This window comes from Impatiens glandulifera, chromosome 5 (genome assembly GCF_907164915.1).
Source record: "Impatiens glandulifera chromosome 5, dImpGla2.1, whole genome shotgun sequence".
In the NCBI taxonomy this organism is placed as follows: domain Eukaryota; kingdom Viridiplantae; phylum Streptophyta; class Magnoliopsida; order Ericales; family Balsaminaceae; genus Impatiens; species Impatiens glandulifera.
In genome coordinates this window covers 46,366,416-46,392,450 of record NC_061866.1, presented here as the reverse complement: position 1 = coordinate 46,392,450, position 26,035 = coordinate 46,366,416, and the positions used below count along the sequence as shown (strand labels likewise).

Sequence of the window (26,035 nt, the reverse complement as noted above, 5' to 3'; positions counted from 1 at the left end):
ATGTTTGTATGTATGTATGAAAACAAGAATAGAAGGAAAAACTAGTTAAATCTCCAAAACACACAATTTTCTGTCCTTAAAATCCATAATCATGAAAGGGATCATATCTTGAACTGAAATAGTTGGTCCTTTGATTTGGTCCGACCAAATCATATACGACTCGAATCTCTTCCAAAGATGAATCGTCTTGCCCAGTCCGACACCACCAGTGTCCTAGTTCGCCAACTGACTTGTTTGCTGGATTCAAATTGCTCATATTCATAAATTATACTAATGTATTTTACCAATGAGATTTAAAAAAAAAATCAAACTTATTTACCTTGCATATACCGAATACCAGAGCCATTGACTGCTATAGCCAATTGAAACCCAATCACCTGGAAGTTGTGCTGCAGTTTGTTCTCCACCCAAAGGAGCAAACTGTCCCAAATGCTTATACCTGTAAAAATCTTATTGTTAATCAACTTTTAGAAGATTTACTGTTAAAATCCAAACCCTTTTCCACTTGAGCTACTATGGATTGATTATTAGAAACAGTTAATTAACTTCTCAAAACAAAAAACAAATCTTAGAATCATGATTTATAAAGAACAGAACAATGTAACATCAACCCTTTTCCACTTGAGCTAGCATGGATTGACTATTATAACAGTTAATTAACTTCAATTTTTAATACCTGAAGGGATGGAACCGATGGCGCCCTGTTCCTCTGAACCTCAACGGACCCTCTGGATTCGCTTCACATTCTTCCATGCGATTGAAGCACTTGGAAAGATATACACCTTGCTGAGAAGCTACCTGGAAACCATAAAGGAAGTGTTTGATCAGCATATAACAAGATTGTTCACATAGAGGTTAATTAATTTGACCTGTGCTGTAGCTGGAAGATTTTTCATTTGTGTATCCACTTCTGAAAGAGCATTCTTGAACAATTCAATATCAATAACTTCATTTTTACTATTTGATTGAGAGTTCTGCAGAAGAGCAGTAAAGCCTTTCAGCTGCTTCTCTTTCATATGGATCTCCACTTGAGGATACCTCTCACAGATGTCTTTGATGACATCTTTGAAATCATTAAGTGCTAGCTTGCCAGTTTTGTTCTTGTCAGCCTTACTGAAAATGGCTGTAATATCTTCCTGATAACAAATGAAAATGATTGGTATAACAAATTAGAATTAAAAACTTCAGCAAATCATAGTTTATGGAGGGAAAATACAATCGAGGCATACCATTACGCTGCGTTGATTTATAGTGGCGCAATCACCTACTGCATATACATTTTCCATTCCTTCCACCCTCAACCATTCGTCAGTTGCTAAAACACGTCTGTTCCCCTTCAATAAAAGGAAAAGAAAGAAAATATTACTCACTGATCACTGTTGATGAAACAAGAGGTGAGAAGCAGAACCAAACCTGACCAATTTCCTTCATAAAGTTTGTAATGACAGGTCGGGTTCCAATACCAGTTGACCAAACAATCATTCCATACTTTGTAGAGTTAATTTCACCTGTTGCTCTTTCTTTTGTAGTGATTTCCTTGTTTGTTACTTTTGTAACCATTGAACCTGTTCTAAGATTAATGCCATCTCTGCGAAACTTCTGTTCAGCAAAAACTGTGATTCGTTTGTCAAACCTGCACAAGCCAAAAACACAAGTGAAAATCACATAATCAATTATCAATGGTTGTCCTCTAAAAGGTAATTGCATTATCCTTACATGTTGAGAATGTGATCAGCTGCCTCGAGAAGTGTTATCTTCACATGATCTTTAAGGGATGGATATAAACTGGCTAAATCATCAGTGACAAAGTCATGAAGTTCGGCTGCAAACTCTACTCCAGTTGGTCCCCCACCAACAATTACAAAATGCAGAAGTCTCTTCCTCTCTTCTTCACTAATACTTGGGATGCATGCCCTCTCGAAACAATCAATTACAGTCCTGCGGATTCTCTGAGCATCTTCAACCTCCTGCACTTAAGAACTCTTCTCTATTTCAGATTCATATAAACTCCATTAAAAATCTCCACCATAAGCATCAAAGTTACCTTTAAAAAGTGACAATTCTCTTCAACTCCCGGCGTGTTGAATGTATTTGAACGAGCACCCACAGCAATGATCAAGTAGTCATAATCTACCGAGAAATTCTCTTCTCCACCCAAATTAGTATCTTGACTGGATCGACAAAGAACCTTTTTGTTCGCAGCATCGATCCTCAAGCATTCAGCTTCTCTAAATTGTGTATCAAATCGTTTCTTCCAAAAAGACATGCAAAAAACTGTATCAATGACAAAAGAAAAACAAAAGACAGCGATTTTGATTCATATAATAACAACCATATATTACCTTTTTGGCAATGTTGCGAATAGGTTCAACAACGCTTCGAGCTTCTACAGTGCCATTAGTAACACTGGGTAACAAAGGAGTAAATGCAAAATAATTTCGAGGGGATATAACTTGAACCTCATAAGAAGGATGATTCAAATTTTTCAAGAAACTCGTTCCACCCCAACCAGTGCCAAGTATAACCACCTTCTTTTTCTTGGAATCGGCTTGACCCACATCAGCATGAGCCACTTGGAATGGTCTATGTTCTGATATAGCCAGCAGACTTCCCCCACTGTCACAGAAAACATAAACAGTAGAAAATGAAACAAATCCTTATTAAGTAATGCAATCTGATATCCAAACCTGGCTGTAGTGAGAAGTAGAGCAATGCATGCAGTTGGATGGTCTTGTATGACTTTAGAAGTCCGCCAGAAAAACTTAAATCCGTTCATTTCTGCAACCCTAGTTACGATCTTCCTTCGTCAATTGAAAGAGAAGTTGTAACTTCTACGAGCCAGTAGAGAGAGAAACTAGGGTTGTAAGAGATGCGAGTATTATGGGGGTGACGATGAAGAAATGAATGGCTCCGTTCCTTCCCATTTTATTTGCATGCTCATGTTTCAGAATTCATCACGTGTCCTGTTCGCGTTCTTTTGACATCAAATATATATCTTCCTATTTTAGTAAAAATTTAAATACTTTGATCAAATTAAAAAAAAAAAAAAAAAGTTCAACTTGTCATACTTTATAATTTATATTTTCTTTTTGCTATTATAAAAAATGAAAGCAATGAAAACATGCCATGATCTAAAAGATAAGAAACTTTTTTTAAAGTTATTTTATAATACTATCAGATTATCATCCAACCACTTTTAATAATGTAAAAAGTTGAAAAGTGGAATAATTTTATAAAAAATTATTATTATGTGAAAATTTTAAATATTATTATTATTTACAAAAAAAAAATAGTTAACAACAAAATGAATTTATTTTATTTTTCTAACATAAAGAAATTAGATTACCAAAATAGCTTGAATATGAATTAGAAATTCATTATAAGAAAACGTGGAAGGAAGATAGAATGTTAGATCCAACTTGATAGAAAAAATAAAAAAAATTAAGTATTAATTATTTATATAAATATAAATCTATACATTAAATTATTTTAATATTCTATGTATTTAATGATATTTTAAATAAAATAATATAAAGTATATTAAAGTATAATATATTTAATGACAAATTAAATAACTTTCGAAAATATAACTTATTATATTTAAAGATATTTGACTTCTTTCTTAAAAAAACAAAAATAAAATCATCTTGTCCAATAAAGTGTTTGAGGGAAGAAAATATTGAACAAATTAATAAGAATGTATGTATAACATTTTTATGCTACTTCATGTCATAGAAATTGAATATAATATATTGTTGAGAATTCAAAAGAGGAATTATATATAAGAAATAATATAATAATTTTAAATTATTATTAATTCAATATATATTGTTGTGCATTAAATTATTATATATATTTTATTATAAATAACATAATAATTTAAATTTATTAATTAAATATATATTACAATAATATTATTTATTAATGACATTCATGACTGTTATATATGTTTTTTCCTAATAATATTAACACATTAGAGAAATTATATATATATATAGCTCGTAAAAAATCGTAATGCTAAAAAATGTGCGATTTAAAACAATAACAGCCTAATTAACATGTAACATTATAATAACAATTCAAACCAGAAGGAAAGAATAAGAATGACGCATGCACTGTCCATTTCTTGAGGATCTGATCACAATCTATTGGCTAAAAAATATCAATTCTGAAAAGAGTTGTTCACATTTTTTGTTTTTGTACGTTAAAAATGATAAATATGTGCTTACCAATTTAGACACTAATTAAATTTTTTATCACTTTTATTTCAATAAAATAATTTCATGAATTAATATATATATATATATATATATATATATATATATATATATATAAAAGAAGAAAAATAATATATAAATGTGGTAAGAATAAATAAGTAATTTTGGAAATAAGTGAGGAGTAAGATCGGAGTGGAAAAGCACCTCCATATATATATATATGCAAAGTTTAGGCAATGTGAAAAGTGAAAACCCAAAAGTTTAGTTTTATCTCTAAATATTCACAATATCTTATAGTTCTTCTCAAATTAATAAGCCTTTTACATGACTAAACTAAATCAAATTATTCTTCAATGACTTTCATTGCTATAATGTACTAGAAGAGAACAGAGATTCTCAACTGACCCTAAGAATGCTTTGTATTTATTTTAAATGACGGAAGTTTAATATGACTATGAACCCATATAAGCATGTCCTATTTCAATTTATGACAATTTTAGTAAAAAAATCAACGATAATCTGGGAATAAAAGGAAACAAGAGGGAATGAATTGGTGCACAAATTTCATTACCCCACAAAAGTTAATTAATCATATATCAATAATAGTGAGTTGACACAAATGATTTTTACTTTGGAAAATCTAATATAGACTACAACATTTCACACTTTGAGAAGAATGCATGCCACTATTAATTATTCTATAAAAAAAATTATACATAACAAAAGTCAATATATATTATATATATTGCAATAATCATTAAAAACTCTCTCACCACCATTCCAATATTTATTGTGTTACTTTTTTCTTATCTCTATATTGATGGTCAGCATAATTGACACAATCATTAGAAATTTATTTTTGTACAATTCCAACTAATCTAAAATCACTCACTTTGTAAGACGGGACATAATGAAGTTTGATGTTGTTGATAACGGACTCATAATCAAGGACTTCACTATTTTCAACACTTCGATCATCTGTAAATGATGGTAGAGATTTCTCAACGAAACACAAGTCTTTGGAAAAAGTAATCATCGTCAAGTACGGATTTCGAGATAACGAATTAATGTTTTTTTATAAGAGAAAATTTAAGGGTAAAAGCCTATGGGGCCGTATCTCTAAAAAAGAGAGAAACTCTACCCCTTTTTATTTTTACGGTTGGTAATTGTAAGAATTATATATAATTTATGTAATGCTAGGAATGCCTGGTTATTGAGTTGTAATAGGTTAAATTAAAAAGTTTAGTATAATTTTATATATTCTTATACAGTTTAAAGATCATTGTATAAATTAGGGTTATATAAATAAGGAACATTATTCTAATTTTTCATTATCGTGAATACATTCTGATTTTCTCAACTCATCTCTTATTCTCAAAAACCTAACCGTTTCAATTGATCAGATTTTATGGTGTCAGAGCGGGATCTTCTTGAAGATCAAGAAAATATTCAAGCAGTAGATGCATCTAGTGTTTCATCCTCATTGTCGGATTCATCATCAACAAAATCCAACAAATACTTTTCGCCCGATTCACTAGATATAAAGATGTCCGGAAAGAAGAGACACGATAATGATCTATTTGCGATTCATAACTCGTACAACACATGAGCAATTATCTGCACAATAGTGTTCAACGGATCAAACTACATTGGATCGAAATTATATCTTTAACTATATCATCAGAGTCAACATCAACAAACAGTGACTTTATCATGCAAGACTAACCCTATAAAAGATCTACCAGATCAGATCGTATATTACAACTACACATACTTTACATATTCAAATACGATTTTATTTCAGGATCTAGATCTCATGTTCATATATATATGTCAAAACATATTCAAAACAATCCAAGACTTAACATTTTTAATCAGAATTCCCATATCTATAACGATTAATTATAAAAAACATATTTGCGTAATATTAACCATCGCAGACAAGGATTCGAGTGACAAACACATAATAGAATCCCAGATCTAGAACGATTCAAGTGAAAAACACATTCGATGAACACAAATCTATAACAAATAGGTCGAATCGATATATATATAACGATAAAGAAGAGAGAACATCTACGAAACGAATAAAGAAATACCAGATTCTTGAAAAAAAAACTTGTAGGTAATAGAGAAATGTACTGATCTAATAGAAAAAGAGCAAATAAAGATATATGAAGCGTTGTAAGCCGTTCCAAACAATAAAGAGGTCTTTGGACAAATCATTTCATATCGATTCTCTGAAACCCTCTTGAGTAGTTTATGAATAAAACCCTAAATGGAATGAAACACTAAAAGAGAGATAAAAATAATGATAAGAAAAACTTACCAGAGATTGTTAATTATATGGGGTGTCGATTGATATAAAAACCAATCGGTACTATGACTAAATAAAGCGGAAAAAACTTGGCGCCTTATATTCGCGTTTTTAGGCATTATATATGATATAATAACGATTGATTTAAAGACCAGTCGCTATTACCAGAAATTATCAAGGTAATAACTATTGGTTTTCAAATCAATCGCTGATAAAGCTAGCTATTATCCTCTTTTTTTATTAGTGAGTGGTCTTCGGTTAGCCCTTGAAGCCAAGTCAAAGCTAGGGTTTATTGACGATTCACTTGGCATGCCAAAAAAAGCAGACGACTACGATAGATGGAGAAATGTTGATTGCTTGGTAAGATCGTGGATCTTGAATACAATTTCAGAAGAAATCAAAACAAATTATTCTTCCACAACCACAGCAAGAGATTTATGGATTGATATCAAAGAAAGGTACCAAGAAAGTAATGGCCCACAAGCTTTATATCTTCAGAAAGTTACAAGCAATCTCCGACAAGGTACACTTTCTATTGAGAAGTACTATTCGAAAATTAAAAAACTGTGGGATGAACTTTTAGTATTGAAACCTTTACCATGCTGTGATTGCGATCCAAGAACACTATGTTGTTGTAGGATGACGAAATTTGTAATTCAGTTATATTCTACTAACAAGTTAACATGGTTTTTAATGGGATTGAATGAATACTATGATAATGTAAGACAACAAATCCTTTTGATGGATCTTAAACCTAGTCTAAACTGGGCTTATGTAATGATACAAAGTATTGAAAGACAAAAAGAGGTTCAATCATTGATGAATGATCAAACAAAAAGTTTTTCTATATCAGTAAAAGATTATTTTGAACGATAAAAGCGACAAAACAGTGATAGATATACAAAAAGAAAGGGAGGATACAACAAAGAGAAAAATGTCAAAGAAAAAGGGTCATCAACACTATATTGCACACACTGCAAAATTGAAGGCCACATTCAAGAAGGATGATTTAAACTAATAAGATACCCTAATTGGTGGAGAGGAAATCATGACTTACAAGCTAAAGCTTTTGTTAATGCAACCAATACTCTATTCTGTTTTGGTAAAAAACAACTAGAGAGCTCATCTTCTGATAAATTCAGTAGTTCTGAAATTGCTATAGTCGTTAAAGAAATCATGAAAGGACTTATTGAAGATGGAAAAAGAAAAGACAAAGGAAAGGAGAACTACTATGAAGGTATGTATCCCACTTGTAATTTCACTAATGCATGTAGTTTAAATGTACATAATATCTATAAAGATAAATATGTTTAGATTATAGATAGTGACGCTAGTTGCCACATTTGCACAAACTTAAACTGCATGACTGAAATTAAAAAAAAAATACTAGCATTCCTTTATTTTTACCTGATGGAACAACTAAAAATGTCAGATTTTTATGAAATGTTAGACTGTCAGATAAACTGAAATTGTATGATATTATGTTTGTAAAAGATTTTACATATAATCTGATTTCAGTGTCTAGATTTGCAAAAATAAATAATATTACTTGCCAATTTTCTTCGACTGGTTATTTATTGTAGGAAGTTAAAAATTCCACCATCATAAGCAAAGAATATTTTAGACATAACCTCTACATACTATATACAAATTTAGTCAATAATACATCTACTGATTTCATGTTATTACATAGAAGACCTTGACATATTTATGATGTTGCACTTAAGCATGCTTTTGGTTTGAATAAAGAAGAAAACTTTCATTGTGATATATATCCAGTTTCAAAACAGAAATGACTACCTTTTAATTTTAGTTCATCTAAAGCTAATAAATATTTTGATTTAATTCATATGGATATTTGGAAACCTTATAAAGAAGTATCACTTATTGATTGCCCATATATGCTTATTATTGTTGATGATTTTAGTAAATTTACTTGGACATGCATGATTAAATCAAAAGTTATATTTATCAAATATTCATTTATTTTCATGCTATGATTAAAACATAATTTCAGTCAACAATTAAAATGTTTAGAATATGGATCCTTGAGAATGAATGCGTCGTTAGACCTTCCAATAACGATGGTAGTGAATTTTAAAGTCATTAATGTCAAACAATTTTTAAAAACAATGATATTTTGCATCAAAGGTCTTACCATTATACCCACAATAAGATGGGGTTGTTGAGGGTAAATACCAACATTTATTACAAGTTGCACGATCTTTTATGTTTCAAACCAAAGCTCCTTTAATTTTTTGGTCTTTTTCAATTCTGATGGCAACACATATAATAAATAGAACACCTTCACATGTTTTAAACTGGGAAAGTTCATTTGATAAATTGTACAAAATAAAACCAGATTTAAATAATATGAGTTTTTGGTTGTTTATGTTTCGCCAAAAATAATATTCCTCAAAAATCAAAATTTGAACCGAGAGTAAGAAAATGCATTTTTATTGGGTATTCTTCAGGACAAAAAGAGTTTAGAGTTTTTGATATCGCAAATGAAGTCATTTTTGTTTCGAGAGAGATAGTTTTTCATGAAAATATTTTTCCATATAAAAAAAAGGGCTGAAAAATGAAACAAAATTTCTTTAAAAGAAGATTTTATTTTTTCTAATTCAGATTAAGAATCATAAATATTGGAGTCTAATGATACATCAATGGTAGACAATCATGATGATCATTTGACTAGCCCTAATGGTGATTCAAATATTTTTCATGATGAACTAGATGAAAACAATTTATAATCCAATACATTTCCTTACTTCACTAATTATAAGGACAATGAACATCTTGAATTTTTGGGTAATATTTTTACCATTAAATAACCTCAAACATACAAAGAGGCTTCTCAATTCAAACATTGGCAAAATGCAATGGATGAAGAATTGAAAGCATTTAAAAACAACTTAACTTGGGATTTAGAGTTCAAAGCTTTTTTCAATCTTAGAAGCAAGATGAATCTTAAAGATATTCATCTTGAGAAGGGAATGTAAGAATTATATATAATTTATGTAATGCCTAGTCATTGAGTTGTAATAGGTTAAATTAAAAAGTTTAGTATAATTTCATATATTCTTGTACAATTGAATGATCATTGTATAAATTATGATTATATAAATAGGGAACATTATTCTAATTTTCCATTATCGTGTATACATTCTGATTCTCTAAATTCATCTCTTGTTCTCAGAAAACCTAACAGTTTCAATTGATCATATTAATTTCAGTAATGGTAAAAAATCGATTTATGGAATGATCCGTAGCAACCCAACGGAAAATTGTCAGACGCTTGTCGGTATTTTTTGATATCTTTAGTAAAAAAGAGGTTAAAGTGACAGACTGTTTTTGTCTCACATCTAATCAAATTGTTTGGAGAATTCCTTTAAATAGACGACTTTTCATCGAAGAGGAGGGGAGACATGATCTCCTCATAGATGCTCTTACTAATGTTTCGATTGATCAAGAGACTAACGATAAGTTTCTCTATCCGGCTCTTCCGATTTTAAAACTAGTTATATTTATCATGCGTCTCTCTAAATAACACCATCCATGTTTCCTTGGAAAGAGGTGTGGAAATAATTAAATAAAAAATCTCGTTATTTAGTTGAAAAGTTATCAATGAAGGAGTTTGACATCTAACAAACTGGAAAATAAAATGATTTCATCTTGCTAGCAGATGTAACATTTGTTTAAAGAGTAAAAATTTCATTGATCATATTTTTCTTCATCGTGACATTGTCAAAAACATGTGGACTTTTTTGCAGAACCTTCGTCAATTTAAATGGGATACACAACACAAGTCGCCGACTTCTGAGTCATTAATTTAATGGAGTTCTTGCAACAAAATCGCGGACGATTGGAAAACTATTCCCCTCATCATGTGGTGGACAATCTGAAAAAAAGAAATATAAAAATTTCGAAAAAAAAAATTATGGATACGAGCGTCTCAAAGAATTTATGTTACACGCGTTCGCTTCAATCCGGAAGAAAAAAAAAGCCTATACGGGATGAGAATTTTTCGATTTTATCGGCATTTAAAAATTTTACGTTGCTTTTTTATTTATTGTTTTGTTTTTTCTTTCTATTTTGTAACGTTTAAACGTATATTACGCTCTTTTTAATAAAAGTTACATTTTTCAAATATATATATTGCAATAATCAAACCATCTTGGTGGCATAATTTTTTTTTTTTTTTTTAAATGAGAGTTGTCCCTATTAACCTATTATAAGAATACATAACTAATTAGATGTAGTAAAGTCAAAAGACAGCCATTATCTGAAGAAACCTAAATCGTTTCTCCCAAAAATAGTACTCAAATACTATTTTGGGGTTTCTTCGGATATAGAGAGACCAACTTGTTTAGAATATCCCATAAAATAAAACAAGTGTTGAACATGTTCTTAATCTGACAGACATGATCATGAACTTGATTGGAACCACGTCTCCTGAAAGAATAAGAGATCCCGCAAGTTACTGAATAACTCAAATCTTATTCTCTTTCTTTATCATCAGAAAATCTCTCTCCTCCAAGCTAGCAAGATCTAATTTATTCATGGAATGTCTAAATCTTCTAATTCTCCCCTGCTTTAGCGAGTTGCCTCAAATTGATTAATCTGATTATGATTGGCTATAATCAAATAATAATAACCACAAACCCTCTAAAATTTAAAAACATGACATCCCACTAAGTAATATCTTTTTCATCAATCCTTCAATTTCTCCATTTTCTCTCCTTCTCCTTCTCCCATACCAAATCCCTGCAAGTAAAGCAAAACCTCTCCTAAACAGCCAAAACCCGGCTGAGATCAAACAAAGCAAAGATGAACGATCTCTTCTCGGGTTCCTTCAAGAAATACCAGGACCTCAAGAAACAGGTCCATGTCGATGATATCGAGGCAGGTGGTGCGGGTACCGAAAACGAAACAATCAACCTCGACAAATTCTTTGAAGATGTAGACAAAGTCCAAGATGACATGAAAGAGGTCGAGACTCTCTACAAGAAACTTCAAGAATCAAACGAAGAAACAAAAACAGCCCACAATGCCAAAACCGTCAAACAGCTCCGGTCCCAAATGGACGCCAACGTTTCCCAAGTCCTTAAACGAGTCAAACTCATTAAAGGCAAACTTGAGGCCCTGGAGAAATCCAACGTCGCACATCGCAGCCTACCAGGGTGCGGACCAGGTTCGTCGGCGGACCGTACCAGGATATCGGTTGTGAGTGGGCTAGGAAAAAAGCTGAAGGTAATGATGGACGAGTTTCAGGCCCTGAGAAGCAAAATGCAGGCAGAGTACAAGGAAACGATAGAGAGGAGATATTTTACCATAACGGGTGAAAAGCCGAGCGATGATCTAGTGGATGACTTGATATCGAATGGTGAGAGCGAGAGTTTTCTTCAGAAGGCGATTCAGGAACAAGGGAGAGGGCAGATTTTGGATACAATTTCTGAGATTCAGGAAAGGCATGATGCGGTTAAGGATATAGAGAAGAATTTGATTGAGTTACATCAGGTTTTTCTTGATATGGCGGCTCTTGTGGAGGCACAAGGCCAACAGCTTAACGATATCGAGAGCCATGTGCAACACGCAAGCTCGTTCGTTAGAAGAGGGACAGAGCAGCTGGTTGAGGCCAGGGAGTATCAGAAAAGCTCGAGGAAATGGACTTGTATTGCGGTTATTCTGGGAATTTGTTTGATTTTACTAATCCTTTTCCCTATTTTGGTTAATCTTATGATCATCAAACTGTAGTGAGTACTCCCATTGATCTGTCTATTTCCCCAAGAAGAATGTCCAAGCTTTCGACAAGTGCTTTTGTTTAGAGCCACTAGTTTTTATATCTTCTTCAAGAGAATCTTGAAGATGCATGTTGCTTGTTGTTCTTGTTGTGGGTTTTTTTTCTTTATATTTAATGGACAAATCTGATATCTTCATCAAATGTAATTACCATAGAAGAATTGTTTTATTATTCACGATATCTTATTTGAAAACGGTGTTAATTATGTATTATTAAGAGAACGGGTAATAAACTTGATTTGCATCTTGCTAGTTAAGCACGTCCCACATTGGAAGTTTAGACTGGAGATGAGAAGGAGAATGATTATAAATTGGAGCAGCCTCTAATGTTAAACTCATACCTTTCTCGGCCTTTTGGCTAAGATCAAGTGTAGTATCTGTTCTTATCAGTTTAATATCTGATACGTGGGCCTCTAATATTAAATTAATTTTTTTAGGGGGAGTGGCCCATTACAGTAGCTTGCTACTGGGGTTATTCATGTGTCGTCCAAGTGTTACACTGCTGCTTGGGCCTGGCGCACCCCACCAATTTGAGTCCAATGTTTATTAACCTTTGTACATTGTATAATTTGAAATAGCAATTAAATATTTTATATAATCTTTATCTTTTACTTTTAATTGATTATTAATAAATCTGTTTACGAGAATCCTGTCCTTTGCTTTCATTTGTTCAAGCCCGATACATAATATGTGCACTATTGAAATTCAATACAATAGCAAGATTAAGCACCACCAAAAAATTATAATAAATATCATCTCCACGTGCAAAATTGAAACTGTTGGGGAATGATCTTGATTACAAACAATTCACCTGAAAATTACTTGAGCTGACATATATTACATCCAAATGTCTATATGCAAAACTCAAATTGGGATTCAATTATAGATTGTATGCAGGTTTTAGTTCTTGAATTTTGAATCCAAATTAAAAAGAAATACCAAATTCACAACGTGAGAATCGCCAAAAAGTTGTGAAAATAAATCAGAGAAGGTACAAAGAGAATAATTGCTCATTTTTTATTTTATTTTTCAAATTCAAAGAGAGGTTAATAAAAAAAACACAAATGATCTATGAAATTTAAAAAAAATTGAAGAGGCTGTGAGATGATTTGAAATCCCGGGCCAGTGTAGTGAATCTATCCCATTATGACAGTGAAACGAGCTAAAGATGCCGATTAGAAAGGCAAGGGAGCTGAAAAAGGTGAGTACGTGCGAAAAGCGAGCCCTTACTATAACCAACCTCACAGATGAAACTCAATCTTTGACTTTTACACCGATGTATCGTACTCTCTCGACCAAGTCATCATAAGAAAATACTGACTAATCTTTCCGAACCGAAGCGGGAAATCAATCAATGGAAGTGGTCTGGTTTGGTTGAAGAAATAGAACCTGTAAGGAAGTGGAAAGTCCCTTTCGCTTGCGTTGAAGGATAGCTGCCCAGCACTCTATTTTGGTAGGTAGCTCCTGCTCTGGTCTGGCAGCGAGCGGGAGCTCTGGCTTAGTCATACTAGGCAGCCCTATCCGATCCGACCTTGTCCTTTTTTTGCAAAAATAAAGAGAGAAGTTTTTTTTCGTCGAAGAAGCCCTGAAAAACGGGGTATTCTCTTCCTTGACTACCGGCTCCCGCTAAAGGCAGCTTACACTACCTAGGCGAACGAAATGACGTATATAGAAAGAAATAGCTACCGAACTTGAAGATGGTGAGATTTCCTCACTTCTGTCTGAAAGAAAGTATTCTTTTTTCTGAGGCAAGGAGATTTTAGAGCTAAAGCAAAAGCACATCCCTGGTATCAGAAGAACTTATTTTCTTCCTACACCTTCGTAATCAAGCTTATGCGTCTGTTGATGCGGATTTGTTTTATCTAGGACCTCTTGCCTGCGACTTCAGAGTCTTTTGGTTCGAAAGAAACCAGAGCTCCTAGCTCGGGATAAACGAGAAAGCATTGAGTGATTTAATCCGAAATCCAATCCAATCCGAATCCTAAATACTAAATCGGATTGATATTTCGGATTGGACTTAGATCGAATCGGATTGAGATCGGATTGAATTAAATCGGATTGGATTAGGATTATCCAAATTATCCAAACTATCTAAATAAAAATATTTTTTTTAATTAATTTTCTTTAAATTAAATTTTATCTCAATATAATATATATTTTAATTATTATCACTTGACAACTATATTTATTTTTATTTTTATTTTATTTTTTATTATTATTTTTATTATTTTTTTCAGATTCAAATTTAATAATAATAAAAAAAATTGATTTTTTTTTTAAAAAATTAAAAAAAAAATTGTTGACTAATTTCAAGCTGATATATATAAATATTTTTTAGTTTGGATTATCCAAACCATTTTCAATCCAATCCGTATCCGATCCGTATTAATTAGTAAAATGGTTTGGATTACAGATTGGATAAACTTAGTTTGGATTTAATACGGATCGGACAAAACGGATTGATTTTACTAATTTGCTCACCTCTAGACATGTGTATAACATTGTTGATGCTTGTACTTGTTACTTGCATTCTATAATGTATATTCATTACTAGACAAAGTGTACACATTTTATACTAAAGCATACTTCATGCTTAGTATCGTGATAAATAAATAAAATTAAATATTGTAAAATATGTTGAGAAACAAAAATTAAATTGCAAAAATACATCTCTTATCACACATTATACAAAATGTAACTTGTCGAGTAAATATTGCATTATCAGAGTTAGAGTGCCACTGAAAATGTGTTTAGAGCATTAAAACATTGTTGTTAGTTGAAAATATCATTTCTTTTTGTATGTGACATGATTCAAGAAAGGCAAATCTAGTGAAGTATGAGAGCAAATAGCAAAATGAATCAAAGTCTATTTAATTCACATTACAAAATGAAAGAACACACTCAAATAATGTTTTCAATTAATATGATAACATTTTGTACAAAGTGTCGAAGAAATAACAATGTAACTACCCTGTTAATAATGGATATGACAATTTGTCACTCAAAATGAATTGAAGATTTGACAAAGGAAGAAAAAACTATACAAATCATGTAGACATCACATTACATGTTATATTATTAATTATATTTGTTATATTATTTTGATTTGACAAACCTTAGTTAATATTTTATTTGTTATATTATTTTTCAAAGAATTGATCAACAAAATTTGGTTGCATACTGGAGATAGAAGAAGAAAAAAAAACAAGCATTTGGTTAGAGATGTTAGTTCACTGAGTTGTATCTGGCTAGTTAAAATTGTCCCACATCGAAAGATGAGACTGGAAATGGAAAGGAATGTACTTATAAAATGGAGCAGCCCTCTGACAATAAACTCATACCTTTCTCGGCCTTTTGGCTAAGATCAAGTGTAGTATCTGTTCTTATCAGTTTAATATCTGATACGTGGGTCATCGGTCCACATGATATTAAATTATTTTTTTTAGGGGGAGAGCCCACTACAGTAGCTTGCTATTGGGGTTTCTCAAGTGTCGCTCAAGCGCTGCACTACTGCTTGGGCCTGGCGCACCCCACCCAATAAAAGTTAAATATTTTAGTGAAGGCACTTTTTAAATATTAATTATTTTGGCTTTCATGTAATTTATTTACTTAATACAACCATCTTTCATAAATTCTTTGTTTGTAGAACAAATTTTTACTTTAATCCATTAAAATATTGCAAATTTATATTGATTTAAAAATGTATTTTCTTTTAACTGAAAATATAAAATAAATCAAGAAGCACTTTTAATTGAAGGTTTCATGCTGAGAGGTGAGTACCCTTTAATTTCTCATGAATTAAATAAAAGGTTACATGTATATCAATAAAATAACTGTTATATGAAGTATATTCAAATCAAGAAATTTGAATATTTTTTATAAAATATGTCAGAGAAAAAATTAAGATGTTATAATAGAAAATTAATAAAAACTAATAAAAATATTTATAAAAAATAAAGATCAAAGGAGCTTCTTCTATTAGAAACAAAATAAAAGAAAACAATTATTTTTAGAAAACGATTTAACATCTTATTAAAAACTCAAAAAAGTGAATTAAAACTAGAGGAACTATTACTTTAATTATAAAATAAAAAACAAACAACCATAAATTTTATAAACGGTAACAATCAAACAACATTACAATAAAATATTATAATTAACGCTCTTAATATTTATTGTTATTTTCATGTTTGTTCGCCCAGGCCAAATTGCTTTCTTTCACATCCTTCTTCTCCGTCATACTTCAAAAAATGATTGAAGTGTAGTATAAAAGAAAATATTTATTTTCACCTCAAGGTATTTTTCCATTTAAATTAGATAATAATAACTTTTTACATAGCTATTATTTTAATTCATTCTCCAATATTAACCAAACCATAACTTGTAATTTCTGAGATTGTTAACCAATATTTTAAATATTTTCCTAGCTCAGATTTAAAAACTAAAAAGTAATCTCTAGCTTTTGAACCGTGATACTTTTGAAACATTCTAATAGATTGTATGTATTATTAGGTCTAATTAGACAGATGGCATACAGGAACAAGGGTGATGATATATTGGGTTGAGAACAGTAGGTAGATATGAAAGAATGGATATTAAATGACAATGCATTGATGGTTTCATTGTTATGGCTATTTCAGAAAGACGCCCATTGAATGAATCATGCGGTCCCATTTTTTTTATTTCTTTGCAGTTGGGTCTCATTTTCATCTCATCTGATTGTTCATCATATTACTGATTTATGTAGATTTTGTTGAATTTGAATCATGAAAACCAAATTTGGATCTCTCTTATTGTCTTGTGTATTGTATAAGTAAAAAAGAAAATGAATTTAAGTAATGATGAGTGATAGAGAGAGGGAATTTAGTGAGGGAACCCTCACCAAATTCGCTTAACAAATTCCTTCACCTAATCATTTCTCTTAAGTAATTTGGTGGATACTGATAAACTCATAATCACTACCAAACCAAAGAAACTGTCATTAAATAAATTGTAAGCCTTTCAAAAACACATCTACTAGTAGTGAGCCAATTAAGCATCCAAGGTACTTAAACAACAAATTATTGGATGGTACTGATTTGGGAGACTTGTGGGTTCCATCCCATGAGAATTTTTCTTAAAGTTTGGAACAACTATCCTCTGTTGCAAAATCTTTAATACAAGACAAATGAAACAACAACAAGATCTAGGTGTTGTTTTAGAGTTGCAAATAACATGCTGGGGTTTTGACATTAATGGGACATTACATTCCATCCTTGATGATAGATATTGATCTTATAATAAATTAAAGATCTATAATTATTTAATTAGTAGATTAGCTAAATAAATAATTAACAACAAAAGTATATCCAAATGGGTTTAGGGTTAGTAGATTTGGATGGATTTAGGGTTCTTCTTCTTCTTGTTGTTGTTCTATCTGTAAGATTTGAGAATGGAACCACAGAAGGTGCAGATGATGGCTCTCCATGACTTCCAGTAGAGAGGGACGTAGCAGAACCTAGTTGCCGACTTGATATCGGCCACGTGTGCACCTCCGCCGCACCTTGAACACAGTCCCGCCGCCGGCTTGCTCTTCCTCACCTTCCTCTTCTCGTCCACCAAAAAGCACATCACAACCATCTTTCTCTTTCTTCTACTAATAAATTAATTGTTCATAGAATGAATTTTAACCTCATGGGAACCTCTCTATAAATAGAAGAAGCACACATGCAATGGAAAGAAAAATAATATTTTTTAATATAGCTCTGTTCAGTCTTACCAAGGTCTTGTTTGATTCAGCGAATATACGCGCTGCGATAAATTGCGTTATAAACGGCTACAGTGATTATACAGTTCACTCAACATTTTTTTAATCAAATACATCTTTCATTTAAACTCAATTTTCTCGTATCTCCACTCTCATTTAAGCTTATAATTATAATTTCAGCCATTTTTTTTTTTCAATCTACCACTTTTAAGTTCCAACATTTTATAAAATATAATTTAATTATTTCTATAATATTATACATAACATATTGTCCGTCCACAAAGTAAACAAATTATTTATAATAATATTTGATAATATATAACTTTTATAAAGTAATTAGGCGCAAGAAATTCGTGTTTTATTTCTCATTTTAATAATTTATTATTATTTAATTATTTTATCTTAATTTTTTATTTTAAAATATTATTAAACATTTATATATATATATATATATATTTTATATCATATTATATATTTATAAAATTAATATATTCATATCATTATTTTAAAATATATTATTTTTTAATTTAAATCATTTATTAATATTTAAAATTATATATTAATCAAATTTTACAAAAATTAATATAATTTATTTTCAAATATATTCTTTTTAATTTAAATATTTATTAATATTTAAAATAAAATCAATATATATATAATATTAATTATTAAATAATATATAAATATAAAAAATAAATAAACTAAACGTACTGGATGTAACATATCCAAACGTACCTGGAATAAACGGTCAAACTAGTCTCAAATCTCTTAAGATATCATTTTACTCTATTTTCACAGTATCAAATCACTATATATTAATACATTTTATAACTCTTTTTTATAAAAAATAAAAAATAAAAAACAATAAAAGTAATAAAAAAAAATCATTCCTATTATTAATTTTTTCTCTTGTCCATGTTATATCTCAATCTGAAGAAACCATATATATATATATATATATATAGTTTGTAAAAAATAATGTGATATTAGGGTTGATTAATTAAAAATATTTTAATGATTTAAAAGGTTCGAAATAACATATATAAAATCAAACAAGCTCCAAGTTTTGACCATCTTTCTTCTCTTCTCTGTTATGTTAATTAATTGTTTATGGAAGGAATGACAGACATAACTACAGGGGAAGCTCAGATCTATACACATGCGATTGCTAATGCTTATTGGGAAAGACAAATTATTATATATATTGTATTTCTTTATTTATTTGATGAAATGAATTATTTCATATTTAAATCTAAAATAACTTCACTTTATAAAAAAAGTATTTATTTATTTATAATTTAAATTTTGTAAAAAATAAAGTAATATTATGGTGAATTAATTTAATATTTTAATTATTTAAAAATTTATTATTTATAAGTAACCTAAAACCCAAATAACTCATTCATCAAACAAGTTATTGAGCATAATTTTTAATAATAAATTATTTATTTATTACAATTAAAAAAATCAAAATATGAAGACCATTTGTTTGGTAAAGATTTATTTAAATAAATTTAATTAAAAAATGTTGAGGATGTTATTTTTTTTAGTAAAATATTGATAAAATAATTTAATAAAATATAAAAAAATATTGATAAAAAAACAAATTTAATTATGACACTGACATACATTTGATTTTACTTTGACTTTCAAGATTTTTACACTTGAGTGGTACGAAAAATATTTTTATATTAAATATTATAAATAATGATAAGACTTGATATGAATCACCTAAATAGTAACAAGTTGAGTATTCTTTTTTCACTTTTTAATTTAAAAGACATCACATCTTTGATTTTTTTTTTATACTAGAAACGGTTGTCTGTCATTCGTTGCAACATTTATTTAGCGCAGCCAAACACGAAACCTTATTATTTTTAATTTTTTAAAATAAAAAAATGATAAAATTAATATAGTCAACTATTGAGACAAAATGACATGATTGCAAGTGAAGTGAAGTGAAGAATCACAAGACTTGTGTGTTTGACTTTTTAAAACAAAGTCCATTATATATAATTATAATTCAACAACCGTTGTTTGCATTCATTAGTGAGCGGCCGGCGGCGGCTAGCATAACATTTATGGAGTGTGGTCCGTCCCGTCCGTCCGTCCGACACACATCATTTTAAATAAAACATTCAACAAAAATAAATGTGAACCCATACAAACACTCCACCTCAACCCACGTGTTCTTATTCAATTCAACCTACATTACTATTTCAGAGTTGACTTCTTCTTCTTTTACCGACATCATTCATTTTCATCCACTACCAATTTAATATCACACCATTTTTAGCACACCATTCTTTAGGGCTTTTCTTATAAATTCGAGTTGATGGTTATAAACTTTGTTTTTCCTTAAAAAACAAGTATGATAACTCATCGCAAGGACTTTTGTTTCAACTCAAAGTGCTTCCAATTGGATTCAAACCCATGACATTTGGGTCTTTTAAACTTATTTTTACCAACTATCTTATTGGAATGGTTATAAGTTAAGACAAGTAAACGGTTCGGTTCAGTCGGTTTATAGATCAAAATGTATAACCAAATCGTTGGGGTTGGTTTGCCTAAATCATAAACCGTCGGTTTCGGTTTATTGATCGGTTCGGTCGGTTTATTCAGTTTGCTCGGTTTAAAAAAATAAACTATTAGTTAGAATTTTTTATAATTTGTAAATTTTTTAAAGAAGTTATCTTAGATATACGGTATAAAACAATGTTACTTGGGCATTAATTCTAAATCTCAAAACTATTTTTTATAATGTAAAATTTTGAAACGTAAAACCTCTCTACCAAACTAGAAAAGAAAGATAACAAAATAAAAAATTATTAGCTATTATTAACTTAACTTTTTCTCTCTTGTTCACACAAAAATTTACCCCAAATTCAGAAATATAACTTATCGGTTCGGTGGTTTAGTTTGACAAATAATAAACCGACAAACCGACAAACCGAAAGACTTCGGTTTAAGCTATTTCAGACCGTCGTTTTTTAGTTGATCAGTTCGGCTTGTTTTCACTTCGGTTTCAGGCGATTTGTTCGGTTTACTTACATGCCTGACTTATATAAGTTATATAAAACTAAGGATGATTTAAAATATTTTAATATGTAATAATAACAATTTAAATAAAAGATATTTGATTAAGCGAGTTATTTAAATAATCAAACCAAATAAAATATTTTGAAAGGAAGAATTTAGTATAAATTAAACAAATGGACATTAATTGTTTACATTTCCATTAGTATAAATCAAATAAATGGACATTAACTGTTTTACATGGTCACATCTCAAGGCTATATTATATGTATGTATGTATTATAGTGGAGCAAATCTCCAAATTGATTAGTGACCCTAATTTGTTTTGTTTGTTCTTAATCAATTAAGAAGAAATTTAATTACATGTCTCTGTTTCTGTATGTCTGTCTCTAGCTCTATAATGTCCTAACACCTTAAACCTAAACTTCCTCCCCTACAACATATTCCACAAAATCATTGGACAAATTTGAACATGATTGAAAAAAAACTCATTTTTTGTAGTACAAGTTTCTCTTAAATCTTCCTCTAACAATTCTCAGGAGGAGGAGGGTACATACAATTCTCATTCTGCATAGGATATTCAGAGTGCCGACATCATGGTTCTTCTTGCAGCTTCTCGCTTCATCTCTGCTTCTTTCCCGCTGCCTCTGAAATACATGTAAACTTGCTGCAACAACAACAACAGAAAACTGTGCATTATTATGATGTATGCAAACCGTGATTTATATATAAGATAACACTTCAAATCATCAAAATGTTGAACCTGAAACAACCAGATGCTAATGAGAGATTCCACTGCAAATAATCCGAATCCAATGAAGTAGAATATCTGCACAGGATTATTAACCAAATGAAATATACTGTAAAGAGACCGACCCAACATTATACTACTAACTTACCCCAACAATACCACTATCACCAAGAACATCTATTGCAGGCAGGATTCCTCTGTTAACAAATTATATATTGTAAGCAACAAAATCACTCATCAATGTTGTAACAGGAAGAAAAAAAACATACGTTAGAGATTTCCCCTTGAATATGATTGGAGGAGCAACTGAGGCAAAGACACAAAATGAGATGTGTATCTGCATAAATCAATCAGCGACAATTGAGGCGCCCACCACATCTTCAAGACAAGACTCTAATAATATCACATATAGATAGACACTTACCGAGTAGACAATGAAAAACCATCCAAACTTTAGAGCACTATCTGTCCTGTGAGAACAATTCAGAGAAATAGATAATATCAAATTCTAAAACATAGCAACAACCATCAAACAAGAACACGCAACCCAATCTTCATTTGACCAAGAGGCCTAAACAGTATCAAAGTTGTAAGACAACTCATTCATTTGACCAATGAAACAGTTATTGTTTTTACATAAGCAAATTTTTGGTTTTAATGGATCAGATATTCTCAGGGCAGGAATTTCCTGGCTCTAAAATGTGTGGAAACCTCAGCTCAGTACGTCCTTAACCATACAAATCACACCCAACCCAAAGGATAAAGAACCAAGTAATACCTCATTGCACGGTAAAGAGGACGATACCACAGGACATATGCCCCTGGAACTCCTGATATAAAGTAGATAACAGCGAGAAACCAAATAGTTGGACCTACAAAACAAGAAAATGGGTAACCACTTAGAACAAGTACACCCACACAAGATTTAGATTTTTTAGGGAATTTCAGACTAACCTTCCCCCTTAATCCAGGCTAATGTAACTGCAATGAAATTCCACAGTAGGCAACCAACCAAGCCTGTCGCATGAATTGCAGTTTCAATAAACAAAAAACATACTTCAGGAACAAAGTAGCTTATCGCAAACACCTTATATGTTCGTGTTAAACGTAGTATATCTTGCTCAGTATATCACTCAATCATAGCCAAATCAAAGTTGGTTCATTTCTTAAAAATAATATATTAAACTACTAATCAACGTCATTTAAATGATTGAATTAAACTCATCTGATCCTTGAAAAGTGGATGTATTTGGTAATTGGAAAACCATATACTAGAATACTTAAACAAACAACCGTGTGTATAAGAGAAAATTTGTACACTAAATTTTTTAAGAGCACTGAGACTAATGCTATTAAAAATCATGATGTAACGATAAATAGTAAGAGTGTATTATTTGGGAGAATGAATATGTAGGCTGATACGCAACAAAAAACTTCAAAATGGGAAAAGTCCTGGAGACTTACCCAACAATGTTGTGAATGCAACGTATTGTAATCTCTGCAAATGAACGGGAATTTCATTGGCAATATCTTGGTGAATTATTGGGAAAAAAGGTGGCCAATTTTTCTCTTCTAAAAGAATTCCAGCTGTCAAACAAACATAATGATTATGTTATGTTTAGAATAGCAAATTCATCAATCTATATGACTAATGGAATTTTAAACGATGTACAAGAGAGGAACCTCGTGCAGCTGCATCTTCCCTCCTTTTTAGTTCCTGCATATATCATCAAAGTTCTTAGAACAGACTATAAACATGATCAAATTCACCAGAATCATCAAAACCAACAGTATGATCCATATCCTTTACAGAATGATATCAATAAAGACGCTCAACATGCAAAGTAACAGCAAAAGCGCCACGAACTAGATAGCTAGTTTAGTATCAATACATGAACTATGATCATTCACAAACTACTTATTATTATTGAAGCATATTTAGGGATTGTTTAGTTGATCATTTGATGAAATGGAAGAAGTGATTGTTGATGTGATACCACACCAAACAAGCCTTTGATTATTTGGAGATGTTGTAAGCATTATGTGGGATGTAAGTAAATATGTAGAATTAATTACCTGTTCTCTTTTTTTCAGCTCAGCCTCCTTAGCTTGGAGTTCCTTCTCTTTCTTCCGCAAATCCTAGACTTAAAGAAAGCACATCAAATATACATATATATATGTATGGGAACATATAGCGAATCAATCTGTACAAAAGTTTCTTGTGTTTACATTTGCAGTGTCAAGCGGGATATCAACCGTGGCACCACGATCATAATCAGCAGGTTCAGGTGGAAGAGGTGAAAGCTTTGAGGATGCAGAAGGAGCACTAGTAGGATTCTGAGTACCTCATCATGTATGTAACAAGTAAATAACTATTAAAAAGTAAATAAACACTGGAAAGAAAACAGATGCACTTTGCAATTCAAACATGCAAAAGTGAACCTTTGTTCTTAATAATTAGTTTTTGTGTAGGTTTTGTCTATTTTTTGTTTGTTCTTTTGGTTCATGATGATTTCTGTTTATCTTTTATTTCACATTGATGTATCTTTTATTTCACATTTTCTTTTCTTTCTCTTATCCTACATGTTGGCAAGTTTAGCATGCATATGATATGCCAATAAAAAACTAAAAGTTTGAGGTGAAAGCAAACCACCATATAAAATGCACCATTTCCATAGCTTGGTTGACGTGACGTTTTCCCACCACCAGATTGGTCCTAAAATCAAAATATATCATGAAACAAAATGGTAACATAAAGAATTGATTTCTCGTAAGAAGAAGCATGAACTACATTAACACATATTTAGAATTCTGAAAGTAATACTGAAAATGACATCCCATTTACATATAATAACTATCTAGACTTCTAATGGGAGCCTCATATCGTACTTAGATACTATTTCTACAAGAATCCCCTTTGTTACATGATTTTCTTTACTTAGATACATGGACTGAAGATATATTTACATGATGAGTTTGTATGAACACTACTACCCCAATGTCATTCTAACACAATTCTAATAACCTGTAAGAAATCAAACTTAGGGGGACATCAGATCATCTTAATCATCATCATCATCAATAGCATGCAAACATTTTTATACCTAGCAAGAGAAAATACAAAAAAAAATAATGGATGTTGTTTGTAAAAGGAAACTATTAGATTCGAACATGTAAAAGCATGAATCTAGGATTAGAGATTCCAATTGATAAACAAAAAATAAATAAAAATAAGAGGATCCGGGATTGAATCATGCAAGATATGAAGGCATTGTTGTTAGTAATTATGAGAAAAATTAGGAACTTACAACAGCAAATGGATTGACTTCTTCTTCATCAAAAGGATTGGAATCGTAACGACCGGCCATGAATCGGAATTAAACGAAAGAAAATCTCAGAGATCTGAAGAATCGGGAAAAAGAAAGAAAAGAAAAGAAAACGAAATGTGGGAGAATTGAAAACTAATTCATATTACTATTATTAGTTAGGGGATTCAAAACAATGTCCGTGTGTGTTTGTGTGTGAAAGAGAAAGAGCGCGCGCGAATGAAGACAATCAAATAATTAATTAAATATTTCCATTTCAAAAAAATAGTTAATTAATTAAATATTTTAGAAGTGTATGCATACTAATAATAATATTAATAATATTTCAAATTTCAGTAATTAGATTACTAAATAAAAATTAATACTTGTTTTAAATATGAAATCAAAACAAACAATGTACCAAGGGTTTAAGGAATCCAATAGTCAATTCCAACCAAATTTGACCGCACTCATCCAACCGTTAAACACTTAAACCTACCCAAACCATAAATATTTTAAAAGGTAAAGAATAAATATTTTAAGCTTAAACCAATTTATATGTTTGATGTTATTTTTCTTTTAACTGATCAAAATTTCCTCAAAATCATTAATTAAACTAAAATAACCAAATTATATTAACATTAACATCATTAATTAAACTAAAATATATAATTAATTATAGTCATCGCATATGTAGAAAGAAAGTTTGTACAAAAAAAAAAAAGACTTTTCAACCAATTGGGGGTGACTCAGACTCCATTTCCTTTTTTACTCCAATATTAATTTGTAACAACATTTTATTCAAAAGACTTTCTTCTAGTAGGCGTGAACATTACAAAATTAAATAAATAAATAAAAGAT

The 26,035-nt window shown here is 30.6% G+C and overlaps 4 protein-coding genes and 2 non-coding genes across 6 annotated transcripts; 3 read left to right on the top strand and 3 right to left on the bottom strand.

Annotated features, from left to right (window-relative positions):
- Positions 1-111: 111 nt before the first annotated feature.
- Positions 112-2,821, bottom strand: LOC124939997 (external alternative NAD(P)H-ubiquinone oxidoreductase B2, mitochondrial-like). Its single transcript, XM_047480472.1, has 10 exons — positions 2,688-2,821; positions 2,343-2,616; positions 2,045-2,251; positions 1,717-1,967; positions 1,414-1,633; positions 1,230-1,334; positions 870-1,136; positions 677-798; positions 320-439; positions 112-237 (listed from the first exon to the last, which is right to left on the bottom strand). The coding sequence occupies exons 1-10, from the start codon at positions 2,774-2,776 to the stop codon at positions 150-152; spliced, it is 1,743 nt and encodes a 580-aa protein (XP_047336428.1). The 5' UTR covers positions 2,777-2,821; the 3' UTR covers positions 112-149.
- An 8,543-nt stretch (positions 2,822-11,364) lies between these two features.
- On the top strand, positions 11,365-12,335 carry LOC124940425 (syntaxin-124-like). Its single transcript, XM_047480942.1, has one exon. It carries the CDS (start codon positions 11,365-11,367, stop codon positions 12,289-12,291), a length of 927 nt encoding a protein of 308 aa, XP_047336898.1. The 3' UTR covers positions 12,292-12,335.
- Positions 12,336-12,673: 338 nt separating this feature from the next.
- On the top strand, positions 12,674-12,862 carry LOC124940868. The gene has a single exon (XR_007099591.1). It is a non-coding gene; the product is annotated as a U2 spliceosomal RNA (small nuclear RNA).
- A 2,811-nt stretch (positions 12,863-15,673) lies between these two features.
- LOC124940866 lies at positions 15,674-15,870 on the top strand. Its single transcript, XR_007099590.1, has one exon. It is a non-coding gene; the product is annotated as a U2 spliceosomal RNA (small nuclear RNA).
- Positions 15,871-17,504: 1,634 nt separating this feature from the next.
- On the bottom strand, positions 17,505-18,004 carry LOC124938718. The gene has a single exon (XM_047479215.1). It carries the CDS (start codon positions 17,953-17,955, stop codon positions 17,749-17,751), a length of 207 nt encoding a protein of 68 aa, XP_047335171.1. The 5' UTR covers positions 17,956-18,004; the 3' UTR covers positions 17,505-17,748.
- Positions 18,005-21,698: 3,694 nt separating this feature from the next.
- On the bottom strand, positions 21,699-25,237 carry LOC124939502 (secretory carrier-associated membrane protein 1-like). The gene is made up of 13 exons (XM_047479972.1): positions 25,178-25,237; positions 24,520-24,585; positions 24,099-24,206; positions 23,946-24,008; positions 23,553-23,586; positions 23,334-23,456; positions 22,824-22,886; positions 22,648-22,741; positions 22,294-22,339; positions 22,139-22,206; positions 22,018-22,066; positions 21,882-21,947; positions 21,699-21,785 (listed from the first exon to the last, which is right to left on the bottom strand). Exons 1-13 carry the CDS (start codon positions 25,235-25,237, stop codon positions 21,699-21,701), a joined length of 927 nt encoding a protein of 308 aa, XP_047335928.1.
- Positions 25,238-26,035: the final 798 nt, after the last annotated feature.

Coding starts and splice junctions, on each gene's coding strand:
- LOC124939997 (XM_047480472.1), bottom strand. CDS start 2,776: ATGAACGGATTTAAGTTTTTCTGGCGGACTTCTAAAGTCATACAAGAC. Junction 1,137..1,229: donor TAAATCAACGCAGCGTAATG/GTATGCCTCGAT, acceptor ATTTGTTATCAG/GAAGATATTACAGCCATTTT. Junction 238..319: donor TGGTATTCGGTATATGCAAG/GTAAATAAGTTT, acceptor ATTTGAATCCAG/CAAACAAGTCAGTTGGCGAA.
- LOC124940425 (XM_047480942.1), top strand. CDS start 11,365: ATGAACGATCTCTTCTCGGGTTCCTTCAAGAAATACCAGGACCTCAAG.
- LOC124938718 (XM_047479215.1), bottom strand. CDS start 17,955: ATGGTTGTGATGTGCTTTTTGGTGGACGAGAAGAGGAAGGTGAGGAAG.
- LOC124939502 (XM_047479972.1), bottom strand. CDS start 25,237: ATGGCCGGTCGTTACGATTCCAATCCTTTTGATGAAGAAGAAGTCAAT. Junction 24,207..24,519: donor ATGGTGCATTTTATATGGTG/GTTTGCTTTCAC, acceptor TGAGGTACTCAG/AATCCTACTAGTGCTCCTTC. Junction 21,786..21,881: donor TTAGCATCTGGTTGTTTCAG/GTTCAACATTTT, acceptor TTGTTGTTGCAG/CAAGTTTACATGTATTTCAG.